The sequence below is a fragment of the Lactuca virosa genome, chromosome 3 (genome assembly GCF_052849685.1).
Source record: "Lactuca virosa cultivar CGN04683 chromosome 3, Lactuca_virosa_CGN04683_v6, whole genome shotgun sequence".
Classification (NCBI taxonomy): Eukaryota; Viridiplantae; Streptophyta; class Magnoliopsida; order Asterales; family Asteraceae; genus Lactuca; species Lactuca virosa.
The window spans coordinates 181,825,435-181,842,100 of record NC_136428.1 but is presented as its reverse complement, the minus strand read 5'-3'; the positions used below and the strand labels follow the sequence as shown (position 1 = coordinate 181,842,100).

At 37.6% G+C, this 16,666-nt stretch overlaps 1 protein-coding gene and 1 non-coding gene across 2 annotated transcripts; both read left to right on the top strand.

Moving 5' to 3' along the window:
- Positions 1–1,503: 1,503 nt before the first annotated feature.
- On the top strand, positions 1,504–1,884 carry LOC145164290 (uncharacterized). The gene has a single exon (XM_079083013.1). It carries the CDS (start codon positions 1,504–1,506, stop codon positions 1,882–1,884), a length of 381 nt encoding a protein of 126 aa, XP_078939139.1.
- Positions 1,885–4,656: 2,772 nt separating this feature from the next.
- LOC145167972 (small nucleolar RNA R71) lies at positions 4,657–4,763 on the top strand. Its single transcript, XR_013741570.1, has one exon. It is a non-coding gene; the product is annotated as a small nucleolar RNA R71 (small nucleolar RNA).
- Positions 4,764–16,666: the final 11,903 nt, after the last annotated feature.

Genomic DNA, 16,666 nt, shown 5'->3' with positions numbered 1-16,666 from the left:
ACTTTCTCAATTTCAATCTCTATAAATGAGATTGCTCTGTATTTGTAAGGATGTAATCCATCACAAACTTCACAGAAAAAATATATACACTCCTAGTTACCCTCGTGTGGACGTAGGTCAGAAATAGACCGAACCACCTTAAATCTTTGTTGTTCTTGTGTTTAGAGTGGTATGTTAAGTGTCTCGATCCTAACAGAGCATTCAGGCAGCCTCATCGATTCCGGTTTATGATACCTGTTAATTTGATTTCTGATTTGTGTTAATGCAATTCGTGTTAATTATATGATTTTATTATTGTTATTCACTTTCTTTCTTGGCGTTAGTTTCTGATAAAAAATAATTTGTGTTTTCTTTCTGATTTTCAATATATAAGTTGAATCCTTATATCACCCGCTCTGAAATCCTTTATCATGAAGCCAGCAAAACTATTTAGAAATCTTTATTCTTATTGTTGGAAAACATTTTGACATCATAACTTAACAACTTAGTGTTTTTCCGTTTCCTTTACTTGTTTTTTTTTTTTTTTTTTTTCTCATTGCCATTGTCTTATAATTAGTTGTAAATAATAGCAAGTTGCCTAGAAAACATGTATCTAATTTTCAAGTCGGCTTGGACTGCTTGCTTCATGCTCACAATAATGAACACATATAGTGAGGAAAACTAAAATAAGTCGCCCTATAAGACAATCCGAATTTGCTCTACTAACTACTTCATGCAGAACAGAAAACTCGACTTCAGCTAAGATCTTCAGACTTCAAATCAATTGGTAGTGGCACAACAAAAATTTTGTACCCAACAATACAGTCTTTTGTTCTTTGTTTGGCTGGTTTTATTCCATTTGATGCATCTATTTTCGTTATTCAGTTCGATTTTTGTTGTTCACTTTATAAATCTCAAAACCCATGTCTCGTTGTTTTATACAAAAGACAACCGGAGTATACATGCTTAACCCTCTAGAGAAGCAATTCTTAACTTATTGTTCTCAAAATATTCCAAATATCCATACATTGGATGGACACTTGCAAAACTCTATACGAGACACTTTTAGTTTTTATAACTACAATAATTTAGGACTTGCAAAACATAATTAATAATTTAGATAAGACAAATAAAAAATGCTTTGTTACTGGCTCTAACGGTTTCAAAAATAATACAAACATTCATGGAGTGGTTGAAAACTTGAAATAATGATTTTGTTCATATGCTAAAAAGCAAAACTGAGTTTTCCATTACAAAAGTTGTAGTATCAATGAAGATTTTTCATGTTATTTTTTTTGGATCGACTCGGTTGACAGAAGAATAAATTTGGTCAAGAAAGACGAACGTGAATTGAATATAAATTTTAAATTCAATATTTAAATGTCATTTAAACACATTTACATTTAAATTCTCACCCTATATATGCATACACATACGCAAACACGCTATGTATAGTCAAAATCATTTCTCTTATATCACACACTCGCATAATACTCTTACAAAAGGAAAACAATTATACGAAGAATGGAAATAATTTCAAGTGCTCTTGATGGCACCTTGAACAGAGCATGGAAGCGGAGGAGATACCAGCGGTTTGATGGCGGTTACAGAAGAAACACAAACAGCGTCACCTTCGGAGGAGGAAACCGCCGGTTTTGGAAAATTAAAGCCATTCCAAAGTTGCGATGGAAGAAAGCTTCACCAATCAGACTTTGGATCAAGTTTAAGAACGCTTATGTTAAGATGATGCTCCGATTAGGTGGAAGTGACAACGTTTTTGACTCTAAGAAAGCTCCGAAGACTCTTCTGATTTCAGGTGGCTATTCGACTGAAGAATTTCAGAGGAGATTGATTTACGAAATCTCGAAGAACTTTTTCACTTCTCGTGAATTGGCAACCATATAAAATAACAAGAGTTATGACGATCGACGATGTAAATTTTTGCATTTAAAATGCTAATAATCATTATAATGTTGTTTTCAATGTTTTAAAAACCGGTTTTTTAATTGAACCGGTATTGTGACCGGTTCTCGGTTCAACCGGTTTAACCGTTCAACCGCCGGGTGAACCGGTTTCTATATTTTTCATGTTTTTTTTTTCTATTTCCTACACATACATATATATTTTTCATGTTTTTTTTTTCTATTTCAAACATTAAAAATACACATAAAAATAAGTTGTAGATGAATCCAAATACATTAAAATAACACATAACCATAAGTTTTAGTGTTTTACATCAATCCATATACGTCAAAAAGAAAATAAAGTATAATACCGAAACGAAATATAGTTTTTGATGAATACAAACACATCAAAAGAATTTATAACATTTACCGTATTTTTTATTTAGAGAAAACTAAATAGATTTTAAAAAAAATCACCAAAGTTTATTATGTAAATGATTATTTTTTCATGTGTTTTTATTCAGTTTAACCGGTTCAACCGGTTTATTTTGACCGGTTCAACCGGTTTTTTCTAAAAACCGGCCGGTTCAATCCAGTTAAGAAATCAATGTAAAACCGGTGATAGTTGAACCGCTCCCTCTCCCGGTTCCCGGTCCAACCGGTTCGACCGGCCGGTTCAAACCGGTTTTTAAAACATTGGTTGTATTTTATTTTGTAATATCATAAACGTTTTGATTACGTCATTTATCTCTATCCTTCAAGTTTTTAACAACAATCACATGATCCATTATTCGAAAAAGGACCGGAAGGTAGGATTCTTGACAAGCATTTACCACCATATATAAAAGATTGTGATGTATTCAAAGTCCCGAATCTTGATGGATAAACTATGAGGTTTGTTAGAGGATCCACAACGAGGATTTAATAGGATTTGAATAATCGAAGTTGAATAAAATGTAGATGATGATATGAAAGATGGTTGAATGGAAGAATTATATGAAATTAAGAAATATTTTTGGACTACAGCTTCAAAAAAAATAGTCGGATGAAATTATTTTTTTTTCAATTAAATTTCAAACCAATATATATATATATATATATATATATATATATATATATATATATATATATATATATATATATATATATATATATATATATATATGCTTTCTTCGAGTTTTCCTTCTTTTTTGGATCAGTGTTTTCTTCGTGCTTTCGTTTCACCCCTTGCTTTGTCCTTTCATTTTTGTATTCTTCTCATCTTCTTTATGATCTTCCCTGTCTAACTCCATTTTGACAATTATTGACTCCTCTAATTCTTCACCCACATCTTCATCATTTGCTTCTTCCACTTGAGCCTTGGGTGTAGTGAAGGCAAGGACTTCAAAGATCATTGGAATTGAGGTTTGTGGCTTGGTGGACTTGACTTCTACTTTAGGCTTTTCTCTTGTTTGGACCTCTTCTTTCATTAATTTCTTTAATTCTTCAAGTTCATTTTATTCATCCACAAAGAACACTTCATTTTGATTCTTAGACTTTTCGAATCCTTATTCAACTCCGAATGTCATATCCTCTTTTCCAACTCGCAAAATAAGATTTGATTCACGAACATCCACCAAGGCTCTCATGGTGTTAATTAATGATCTTCCCAAAATAATGGGTACATCTTCATCCTGTTTCATCTCTTTGACGACAAAATCAATCGGAAAAACAAATAAGCTTGAAGGAATTCCGTGTATTCAGACATTTTTGCTAACGATTCAATAAATGGGGTATTAATTGGAATACCCTTGACTTGCTTGATGAATATCTTGTGCTCTTGCTCCATTGGGTGTGCCCTTGCTCGAGAAGGAAAAGGTAACGGAGGCTAATACGGTTTAACAATAGATGAATTTTTCTGTCAAGACAAAGCCCACGACATGAACACTTGATCCTCAAGTCGTAAGAACTGGGCATCAACCATATCTTTTTCTTCGAACTTCATTCTGTATGGATATGGATCGGGATGCTTCCAGGCTTCATCATGGATCATTATAGGCTCTGCATGATGGTCTTTTTCGGTAGATATGGCCATGACATGCGGTTGCGGTCTTTGATTGGGATTCTTTGGTGGTAACCTTTTGTTAACAAATGTATTCAATTGCCCGAGTAAAGCCTCAATATTTTTTATGAAAGATTGATGATTTCTCATGGTAGCATCAGTAGCATCATGTCTTTTTTCAGAGGCTTCCATAAACCTAATAAGCATTGACTCAAAATCCATCTTCTTCTCAGGTGGTGGTTGATCTTTTTGATAGTAGTCTCGTCCAATTTGCCTATATTTTTCTTCTTTTTGTTTCTTGTATTCTTCATAAGGCAACCTTTCTTTCTTTGGCTTCCCGTCTTCATCATAATTGTCATCATCTGAATAAAACACTTGCGCTTTTTTATTTCCGTATTAATCCAAATCATAATCTTTAGTTAAGTGAGTCCCATTACAATTTTCACAAGCAACTCTTATAGTATGTATAGATTGATCCAATTTCATCATTCTTTGATCCATGTTTTCTAATTTTTCCAATACCGTCGTCATGTGCTCGTTCCCTCCATTGTCATTTCCGCTTATAGCATCTTCTCATGGACTATGATATTCTCTCGAGTGCTTTGTAAATTCTTCAATTAACTCTTTAATGGTGGCTAATTCTTTTTTTTCATTGGTCCTTGAGAACCAAGGAGCTTCCTTGTTGTAACATTCAGCCCATCATAGAAAATAGAGACTTCTTGTTGCACGTTCAAGTCATGTTGAGGACAATTTCTTAGAAGGCCCTTGTACCTCTCCCAAGCTTCGTATATTGACTCTCCGACTTCTTGTTGGAAGTTTGCTATCTTCTTCTTCAGCTTTGAGATCTTTGAAGGTGGGCTAAATTGTTTAATAAATGCTTCACGAAGGTTGTCCCAAGTCCATATTGTTCCAGGAGATAAAGAATTCAACCATATCTTTGCATCTCCATTAAATGTCACAGGAAGTATTCTCAGTAATACTGCATCTCTTGAAACATTTGAGATATTGAAATAATTATCAATGTCCAAAACTTAATTGATGTGCTTGAAATCATCTGCGTAATCTTTCCTGGAAAAAGGTATGTCCCTGTGCATTGATAGAATGTGCCCCTTGAGCTCAAAACCCCTTTCAACTGGAATCTTGGGCGACACAAGACCTAGACCATTGTCATTACGCAACCTTTCCTTGTACTCCCCCATCGTCGTGGTCATGATATAACCTTGCTTTTTATCTTGTCTCCTGAACTTTCTTCAGTAGATGTTTATGGCTTGTATCTTACTTCCTTCTTGCTTGGAGTCTTTTCAAAAAGTTCGAATTTTTCGAATTGGAAAGTGCTACTTGACTTGTCGGCCTTCTTGTCCTTCTTTTTTGTGGAAAGCTGATTCTGGATTTTTAAGTGGTGGAATTATTGGAGTTCTGGATCCTCGGGTCATAAATCACTGAAATAAGACAAAAACAAAACGCTTAAAGATGAATTAGAAAAAAAATAAACGAAAAACTAAAAAACACTGAACTCACATCATGAGAGGTGTCCCTCATGTCGTGAGAACTGAACAAACTGAAAAATAAAAACCTTGCAGAAAATTAACTTTTTGTGGTTTTTAACCAACATAAAGGATCAATTAACTTAAAGCAATTAAATTAACAAACTGAAATAGCCATTCCACGGAAACGGCACCAAAAACTTGATATGCAATTTATGTGTAACACTCGATTTGGGTATGTTTCCTTTTGCCCTTTATATTCAATTTATTGCAATTTAGTCCTTGGAGTTAGTACGTGGGGCGTACCATTGGGTACGCTTAACGTAGTATCTGAGAAGCTAGTACGCGGGCCGTACCACATGGTATGCTTAGCGTACTGAGGAGGGAACCTGATCGTGGAATAAAAGCCTCGTACGTTGGGTGTACGAGGGTTATGCATGGCATACATGGAGGATAATAAAATCCTAATTTTAGGGTGCCGCACCCTATATAAGGTCCTTAATTCCCCAGGGCTGGCCTCTTTACAAGCCTCCATTGCCTTAAAACCCTAATCTCGAATCCTAATAGCCTCTTTAAGTGTTCTTGAGCCTTGATCTTGATTTTGGTGGTTTATGCTCCTTGAAGTGAAAGAAGAAGAAGTTGGTGGACTCATTCTTTAGAAGGAAACCTAGAGATCCAGATTTAGCTCAATCTTTCGTTGACTTTTGAGGTATAAAGTCCTAATCTTTATCCTTGTATGCTTAGATCTCTTCATGTCATGGTTTTTTTGCTTTTGGTCCCTTTTTGGGTTAGTTTGATTAGTTAAATCGTTTGAGGGGCTTATTCTTTTAGATCTAGGCACTTTATGAGTTTATTGAGCTTAAAGGTGCAAGCTTTATGGGGTTTATGGTCTCATGCATGCATTAAGTCATCTATTAAGTCCTTTTGAGCTTGAAGAGATACATTAAGCCATACATGCACGTAAAGTTAGAAACTTTACTTGATAAACCATCTCAAGGAAGTCAAATCTAAGTTTTGGAGTGATGTCTTAATGGGTTAAGAGCCGGAAATGAAAAATGGCCAAATGGGGGAGTACGTTGGGCGCACAAGCAGGTACGCTTAGCGTACAAGCCCTAAAGCAAGTATGTTGTGTGTATGTGCTGAGTACGCCCCGCGTACTCAGCCAGTTGGGCTTCAGACTTTTTGGGCTTTGGTTTGAGCCATATTTGGACTTAGATGCTTAGGGCCTTATTGAGCCATCAAGTTTTACGGCTGATGCCTGTTTTGGATTCCCTTGGAAAAGGCTCGTGAAAGAGATTTGGGCCAAATTTGGAAAATTGGGCCATGATTGGGTCTTAGAGGATTATTTTTGTATTTGGGCCTTTTGGATGGTAGGTTTGGGCCTTAGCCTTGGACCACACCAGGAAAGGAGTAAAATGGTCTTTTTACCCTAATTTTGTTCATATGGTTATGGATTGGAATCCAATTATTAATTGGATGTTATTTGGTATTGATAGTTCGGAGATTTTTCGGACCAGCAGCCAGAGATTTATCAGTGTGATTCAACAGTTCGAGGTGAGTTTCCTCACCATGTTTAGTGGGTCGAAGGCACCAATGCCGGCCCATGATCTGTTATGTTAGAATACTCGTTATTTGGGTGACACTTCTATGCTTACTTGGCGGGGCTCGATGGTTATTTTGTATGCTATTACTTGTTATGCTTATATGAATTGTATGTGGGCGGGGCCCGTTATGCGAGTTTGGACGGGGCTCGTTATACTCATTGGGCGGGGCCAGTTATGTGAGTTTGAGCGGGGCCCGTTATACTCTTTGGGTGGGGCCCGTTGTATGAGTGTGGGCGGGGCCCGTTATGTGTTATGTATGTATGGTGTGGGGTATGTTGGGGAACTCACTAAGCTTTTTTTTATGATTTTCAGTTTATGTTTCAGGTACTTCCAGTTCCAAAGGGAAAAGCTCGAGATGATTGCAGAGCACACACCACCCCGTTCTGCATTTTCTTGATTTACTCTGATATGATATGATGATTGATACACTTTTTTTATCTGGATTTTCATGATGATGTTTTTTGGAATACTGGTTATATTAATTTAAAAATGAAATTTTTGGGTTTTATTTATGGGACATTTCATTATGTACTACCTAGTTTTAATATTATATTCCTAAGCTACTTAACTAACTAATTGAACTTAGGCAGTGTACCTAGTCGAATATATAGAATAGTTTAGGTAAGTCGGGTGTCGAACACATGGAACAGATTTAGCTAATAAAAAATTACTTAAAATTAATCTAAAAAAATAAGTAAAAAGGGGGTTTTATCTGATTTTACAAGTTTAGATTAACTTAAAATTAAACACTCAACTAAAAAAGATTACAAAACAAGATTTAGAAAACACTTCCGTTTAGCTTCGAATCCCCTTTTTTCCTGTGTGTAGTTTCTAAGTATGGATTTATTTAGTTGGTTACCAATTTAGATGTAATTAGCAGTCTTGATCCGATCTTCTAATATTTTTACCAATTCATGAAATACTATGTAATGGTCATACACAAGCGAACATAGAATTGATTATTAAAGATAATTAGGCTATGTAAGATATATCTAAGTTAAATACAATTATGATCAAATTAATGTTCTCCAACACAGTAAAAGTTGTTACATTTATTACTTAACCTAAGATGTGATTAATCTTAGCTCTAGCAATTTAATGATCATAAACTACTAGGTAAACAAGTTCATGCAATTAAATTGGTCATTAAGCTACACTTAACTTGAATCAAAGAATCCAAGATGTAAACTTTAACATGCTAGGTAATGATAATCAAACACATGCATTAACCAACTTCATAAATCCAATTTAAGAAACTAGCCCATATTATTAGGTTTCATCTATACTTAACCAAAGCCTAATGATTAGCTACTCATGGTAGAAAATAAGCACACAAAAACATAAGAATTAAACATAGTTAAATCAATGCAAACCAAATGTGATGTGTAATCTTCAAATCTTCAATCTCCAAGTGTTCTCTCTTCCAAAAGGATGTTTTCGTAGATCTCTGGCCTCTAAAATCGACTATCTCTCCAGAAAATCAGATCCAGCCTGCTTAAAGTCGAAATATAAAGGGATATTTATTGTTTCCAAATACCGTGTTTCATGTTGTGAGCATTAGGGCTCATGTCGTGAGATCATTACAATTCGTGTTCGGCAAGAAACTACATTCCTCGTAGTTATCTTATGGAAGAATCTATACTCACAACTTGAGGTTATAAGGCTCACATCGTGAGCTTAGTTATAATTCATATCATCGATATTTTTCCTCTCGCAATGCCATGGGACTCCGAAGCCACATCGTGGGTGTAACACCTATTATTTAGGTTTTTTTAACCCTTGAGTTCTACTTTATTTTCAAGTTTAGTCCCCGGTGACAATTTCATAAACTCGGATTCAGATGGAGTATGCGGGGTGTACACCTTCATACACAGGGCGTACTCCGGATCGCATTAGTACTCTCCGCATATGTTGGAACGCCGGGCATATGCAGTCAGGGTGCAAACGCTTAATTTTAGGGTTCGGACCCTATTTAAACACATTTATGGCAACATGCATCTTCTAGTCTTCAGCCTCATTCCTCATTTCAAAACCCTAAAGAGTGTTTGTGCATTGTAAAGATTGTTGAGCCACTTTTGGTGCCATTTGGAGCTTTTGGAGTAGACGGAAGAGCATTGAGGTGGTGGTGTTTCATTCAAAGCTTTGGATCCAGCATCTTGTCCCTTTGTGCACATTGTGGAGGTAAAAAGCTTCAACCTTGGTGTATAAATCTTATGGATCTAGTTTCAGCTTAAAGTTGTTCCCTTTTTGAGTCCCAAACTTAGCCTTAGTGAGTAGAAGTTACTCCAAGGTATTTGAGTTGTCCTTTCAGAAGATTTTGAGGGGTGTTAAGTCATAAAGTTGGGTTTTTGGTCACTAGTTTCTCTCCATGCAAGTGCTAGATGGTCTTAATGGGTTAATAGACTAGGGTTTATGGAGTTAAGGTCTTAATAGTCATGTTAAATCATAAAGTTGGAAACTTTATGGTTAAGAACATCTTTTGTTGCCAAGATTTGAAATTTAGATGTAAGTGCTTAAAGGATTAAGCACTTAATGAGAGGGATGGTGAGCAGCAGCTTACGCCACGCGTACTGAGGGTTACGCTGCTCATACGAGGTCTGATCCTCGATCTTCGTCAATTGCGAGGTACGCCCCGTGTACATGAGGAGTACGCCCCACGTACTGACTGAGTCAACCAGGTTGACTCAGTTGACTTTGACCTGGATTTTGACTAGGGTTTGACCTAGGGGTATTTTAGGTATTTTAATGGTAGTCTGATTTTTGGTTACTGTTATTCGTAAAGGTGACCAGTAGCGTTGGTTTCAGAGAAACATGTCATTTTAGCTTTTTGTTTGTTTGTAAGGTGAGTCTTTCTTACCAACTTAAGTGAGCCGAAGGGACCAAGGTCGACCCACTGTATTATATGAGTAAAAACCATATGCTATCGTATGATTTTGTATGATGTGATTGTATGATTTATGTATTGATATAGTTTGAGGCTCGGAGTCATTACGGACTCGGGGTTGATATGGATCTGGGGGTTGATTCGGACCCGACACAGCTACTTGCTATTATTTTGGGTTGATACGGACCTTGGGGTTGATACGGACGTGACATAGCCATATACTGTTATATTATTTGTATGTTCTATGTGGTAATTTGGGAAGCTCACTAAGCTTTATGCTTACAGGTTATGTTTATGGTTTTAAGTACTTCCAGTTCAAAAGGGAAGGGCCCGATGTGATGGCACAGCATCCTCCCCATATGATTTCCGCACTTGATGTACTTGTACTCTGATGTTTTAGAATACTATAATGATTTATCGATTTTGGTACAATCAATAAATGAAATTAATGGTTTTTAAATGAAAAATTTTAGTACTGTTTTTGGGTTGTTACAAGTTGGTATCAAAGCCTTGGTTTGAGAGATTCGGGCATACTCTCGGGTGTGTCAGAACTCAAAATGATGAAATGATAGTTTTCTTAAATAAAAACAAATTTAAACATTAAAAAAAGATTTTTTTAAGAAGAAGGCTTGCGATGCGTGTGATCAGTCGAGCTCAAGTAAGTGGTTCTCAAACTACCCATACATATGTCTTATGAGTAGTATGCTCGATATGAGAATTATATGCTAGATTACGGATAAGGATACCTTCAGGAATCGTTTGATAGAATTTCCTAATCTACGTGGTGCCTTATAGCCTAGTGGAACTTGATGCTATGTATTACTTGGAATTGATATCAGCTCAGTTATTTTCTAAGTGTATGCTTTCAAAGTTGTATACGATTAGGATTGTATATCCCTATAATGATTGATTTAGCCTCATTTCCTGTTCCTTGTTTGGTTGTGGACTTAGGGTAGAATCATCATTTGACAGTCTATATGATCCTATTTTATGTATAACTGGCATGCATATGGCAACTAGCGGTGTCGATTGAGGTTCATGTTATTGCGAGTGGTGGGAGTTGAGGATTCCTAGGAGAGTCTAGGAAATGAATGTCGTATGGCTTGTGATTTATTTATTGTTTTAGTGTGGTGACTTAGAGGAATCAGGATCGACCTTAAGGAAGGTACATGTAGGTGTGAAAGATAGTATTGGGCCCATACTATTAGAAGCATAGGACCCGTAGCTGAGATGAGTGTAGATCTGGAAACTCTAAGGAGGCTTGTGTAGAGGAGTCCCCTCAGGCCCTTGGCTGATTGTTTTTATGTTGTGTTTTATTTTAGAGGATGGTGATGATTACTCAGGGAGGTTTTGGCTCTGGTTCTGGTTCAGGTTCTGGCTCAGTCACAAAGTCTATTGATGAGAGACTATGGGATTTTGGAGCTGATGCTTGAAAGGCTCAGGACTTTTCGAGCCCAGATTGATGTGGGTCAGGTTGGAGCTCGAAGTCCCTCATTTCGGGAGTTCAAGGATTGTAGAGATCCTATGTTCTTCAGGGTTAAGGGCTCCATCGCTAGCCGTCGCTGGATCGATGACATGGAGAATGCTCAACATACGAGATTTTTCCCTGAGGGGGAAAATGTGGGATTTACATCCTGTCTGCTGAGGGACAGAGCAAGATACTGGTGGGTGGAGGTTACCTGAGCTGTTGGGACAACGACAGTGGTAGTGATGACCTAGGAGGTTTTTGTTCAGAGATTCCAGAAGGAGTTTTCACCATCTATTGAGGTGCAACAGCTGGTGAAGGAGTTCCAGGACCTTTTCCAGACTACTAAGACTGTGGCGGAGATCACCACCAAGTTCCGAGAGAGGGCTCTGTTGGTTCCACAGTACATTACAGATAAGAAGATGAAGAATACGAGGTATCATGACATGTTGATAGATGACATCAGGGAGTTTGTGAGATTTTTAGGGTGCAAGACCTTGAACGATATGATTTAGAGGGCCCTCGATCGAAGCGCAAGTCGGAGTAGGTGCAGACTGTTGTGGGCCAAACCAAGAAGCCCAAAGTTTCCGATTCGCATTCTACGAGCCAGCAAGGTTGAGGCCGCTGTAGCAAGTGTGGTAGGAAACATATTGGGCATGTCGTTCAACGGGTTCGGGTTGTTACTGGTGTGGGCAGACTGGTCATATGAGTAGGGATTACCCCATGAGTTCACTGATTTTCTTCCATTGCAATCAAACCGGCCATAAAAACGTTGATTGCCCGAGATGTTAGGGGGAGCTGTGGCGGCACCTGCACCAGCCACACTGAGGATTACTGATGGCCACCAGGGCAAGGTGGAGGCCGCTGTGGTGAAGAGAAGGGCATTTTAACCGACCACCGATGAGGCCCGTGCAGCACCAAATGTGGTTACGGGTATATGTCTTACCTCTATTTTTTATTGCTTTCTCTATTTCCTGCTCATTTTATGTTGATTCAGTATAGGGACCTTTTTGGTCAATGGTTTGACTGCTCATGTTCTGTTTGATTCGGGGGCTACCCGATCCTTTGTATCTCTTACGCTCAGCAAGAAGTTTTATGATGCTCCCGAGACTTTGGAGAGGTTAAGATTACAGATGAATGTACTATGAGTGCTTCGAGGGTTTTCCGTGTGTGTCTTGAATCTGTTTAGCGAGAGTGTAATATAAAAATTTTTAATTTTTAATTTTTTTTAAAATACCACATGTATAAAAATTGTTCCAAAACCATCACAATGTATAAATTTCATATCATCAGAGTACAATATCTAAAATGCATAAATAATAAGAGAGGATGTTGTGCCATCATGTCGGGCCCTTCCCTTTATTACCGGAAGTACCTGAAACCATAAACACAAACTCTAAGCAAACGCTTAGTATGTTTCCCCCAAAGTACCACATACCAACATACAAATTAATACTATGGGCCAAATCATAATCTTACATATAACTCTTGCCGAGGGCCAAATCCCAGTCTTCCATACAATTGCCAGGGGCCAAATCCTGTTGTTTCATGCAACTGCCAGGGGCCAATCCTAGTTTTTCATGCTGGTACCAGGGGCCACACTCTTGTCTTTCATATACATATCACACAAATAATCCGTATCCTATAACACAAATAATGGGCCGCCGGCCTTGGTGCCTTCGACCCATTGATACAGCGAGAAAACTCACCTCAGTCTGCAGGAAACAATAGCCCGGCTGCTGAACAGGAAAATATCACACTATCACAAACAAATAGCCCTAGTCAGAATTAGGTCATAAGCTCAAATCATGGGACTAAACCCTAATTCCAAACTCCTAAAATAAAGGCCCATTTGCCTTTCCCAAAATGAGCCTAACCATTATTGGCCCTAATGAAAATAACGGGCTCCAAGGCCCAAAAGGCCTAACTACACCACTTTAAGCCCATTGGTAGAAGTCAAAGGCCAACCTACTCTAAACAGAACAAAGCCCAAAACCAACTAAGGCCCAATGATCCAAAAGCCCGACAAAGGTCCAAAAGCCCACTGGGGGGTACGCGCGGCGTAATCTCCGTACGGTTAGCGTACTCGATCGCCATGCAGTACGTGTTGCGTACATCTTGGTACGCTCAACATATTGAGTTGCTCATCACCTTTGGCCATTTGGTTCTTAATCCATGCAGCCAATTAATCAAACTTCCAGATCTCGGTCATTAAGGGGGTCGTAGGGCATAAAGTAGGTAACTTAATTTCCTTAGCATGTCTTATGGGAGTCCAACATCAATTTTTCTTCATCAAAGATCACATTAAGGACCTAGATCCATGCATGGTTTCATATCAATGACCAAGATAACACTTTTATGCTTCTAACACATCATAGGGACTAAGATCTAGCATTTCTAGCTTCTGGAGTTGCCCAAACTCCCAAAAGAGAATCAATGGACCCAAAATGAGCTTATAAATATACCCTAACTCTAACTATCAAAAGGATCAACAAGGTATGGGTTTTTTACCTTCAAAATCTTCCTAAGATGATGTAGATTCGGGATCTTGAAGCTCAACCACGTCCAAAGTTGATCACCAAGTTTTTCTTCTTTTAAAAACACCAAAAAAGGCCACTAAAGTTACTTCTAAGCTCAAATATCACTCTCAAAGAAAAACTAGGGTTTTAGGGACGTTAATAGCAGTGGAGGCTGATAAGGGTGAGGGTCCAAAGGTCATAAATGTGTTTAAATAGGGCTCATGCCCTAAAATTAGGGTTTTAACTTTTGGCTACGTACACCCCGCATACGTGGTTCAGATTCTCGATCCAACATGCCCATGTATGCTAAGCGTACATAGACGTACGCCCAGCGTACGAAGGGGTCTCTTTCGCAATAATATTTTAATTTCAAGGGCTAAAAAGGAAAATACACCGATTCTAGTGTTACAAATCTCTCCCACTTGAATTAGAATTCATTCTCGAACTCTGTTGTCATAAAAAAATTTGGGTAGTGCTACGTCATCTCGCCTTCCGACTCCCACGTCCAGTCAGATCCCTTCCGATGCTGCCATTGCATCTTCACGAGATTCACTACCTTGTTACGCAAATTTTTAGTTTTCCTGTTGAGAATTGCAATTGGCCTTTCCACATAATTCAGGCGCTCATCCACCTGAATAGCATTCAGTGATATCACGGTTGACTCGTCGGCTACAAATTTCCGCAACCGAGACACGTGTAAGGTGTTGTGGATCCGACTGAGCTCATTAGGAAGATCCAATCGGTACGCTAGCCTGCCTACCCGGTCAGTAATCCTGAAGGGATCAATAAACCGAGAGCCCAACTTGCCCCGCTTCTAAAACCGGATGACACCCTTGATGGGTTTTGAGCATTATAACAATCCTATGGTGCACATACAACCCTACTGCTTTGGATCTAAGTTTTCTCAAGTTATACATGAAATTTTCATTTATCCAAAGCATGAACCCTAGGTAGCATACAATTTTGAGATTCACAACATAAAACAAATTAGATGAATACCTCTTTGTTGTAGCTTGTAGAACTTGGCCTTTCAAGAGCTTAATACCTCAAATAAGTCATAAATACCAAGAACAATGGAGGACTATAAGAGAGAGGCTAGGAGGCACCAAAAATCAGTTAGGGTTTCTTCTTGGATGTCTTGGCCGCTTTTAGGAGTCTTAGGGGTTACGTTTATAGTGTGGAATTCCTAGGGTTTTAACTTGTAAACCCTAATTCATCATGGACTCTTCACATTTTATAGGCCCTTTGGACTAACTCTTTATGGAATCTCTCATGGATTTAGTCCATCCCTAATCAGCATGGATCATTAGCCCAAACTATATGTATTACTGATTTACCTAATCAGTCCCCGTTAATTTAATCAGTATCTTTTGATCACTAAATTAATTCCAAATTAATTCCTGATCAATACCAATTAAATAATATGATTTCTCAATTAATATATTATTCTTATAATATATTAATAAATCACAAATAACCTCTTTCTCAAATATCCATCCTATCAAATTGCTTCGGTGAAGGCAACCCAAAAGGACCATGCTACTATCGGGTCAAGTACATACCAATTATAGTTATGGGCTTAGACCCCAAATCCAAATGTCTCCCACTTGGATAAGTCTAATAACTATAACTACCAATGTAACTTTAAAAATCCGATTAGCAATCATAGCTCTCAAAAGCCACTTTCGAACTCTGATCTAGTCAATGACTCATCCTTTAGATAAGTGATCATATAATCCTCTGTTCTTCAAGATATCATGTGGACAAAGACATGGAATAAAGTCATAATCATTTTCCAACAGTTTGTTTCCTGATTTCTAATTTGTTTGACATAGAACTTAATTGAACTTATCAATTGATTCCTGACCGGGCCCGACACATAAGTCAAAACAAAATCATCGAGGGGCCCAAAATATCGCTTTTAATCCTCTTAGGATAAACGGAACACATAAACTTCAACTTATATGCTTGTACTAATTACTTGTTAAATTATACACAACAACACGTTTTATAACATCAAGTTACTGATGTGTTTATGTACTATCAATGCACAACCAACTCTAATCAACAACTCATATATCTTGGTTTGAAGGTTATACAATATTATCGTCTCACAATCACTGGTGATAAAGTCCATGAAGTGATTCATGTGAGCTTGGGTTTAATCCAATACTCAAATCTTATTTCAGGAGCACTCATGAACGTTGTAGCAAACGTTTGCTATGTCTAAACACCTTAGACAATCTACAAACCAATTCATGATAGTCTAACTTCATAACCTACTTCCAAAGTATGATTGACTGTGGATAGTTCGAATAATCCTATTATTCTGGAAGTCATAAAATGCAAAAAGTGAAACATAAAAAAAAACAATTGACAGAAGACAGTAAACTTTACTTATAAATAAAAACCTTATTATTTAATCATCAAATGTCAATTACATTTATTTATTACAACTTTCTAACTGCCTATCTAATCACTAAAACTAATATCGTCCCTTAGGTCAATGCTCTTAGCATGTTGCAAATGCTTAACCATACTCAGTCCCTTCGTAAGGGGATCTACTAGGTTATCCTCTGACGATACACTCTTCACTATGTGGAGTCCCTCTTCTACTTGATGTCTTATGAAGTGATATTTTCTATCGATGTGTCTGGATCTACCATGATCCCTTGGTTCCTTGGTTAAGGCGACCGCACCCTCGTTATCACAGAAAATATCCATAGGCATCTTTACAGCTGGTACAACTGCAAGGTCTCTGATGAAGTTCTTTAGCCATATTGCCT

Bases quoted from the DNA above. Each gene is read 5' to 3' on its own strand.
- LOC145164290 (XM_079083013.1), top strand. From the start codon at position 1,504: ATGGAAATAATTTCAAGTGCTCTTGATGGCACCTTGAACAGAGCATGG.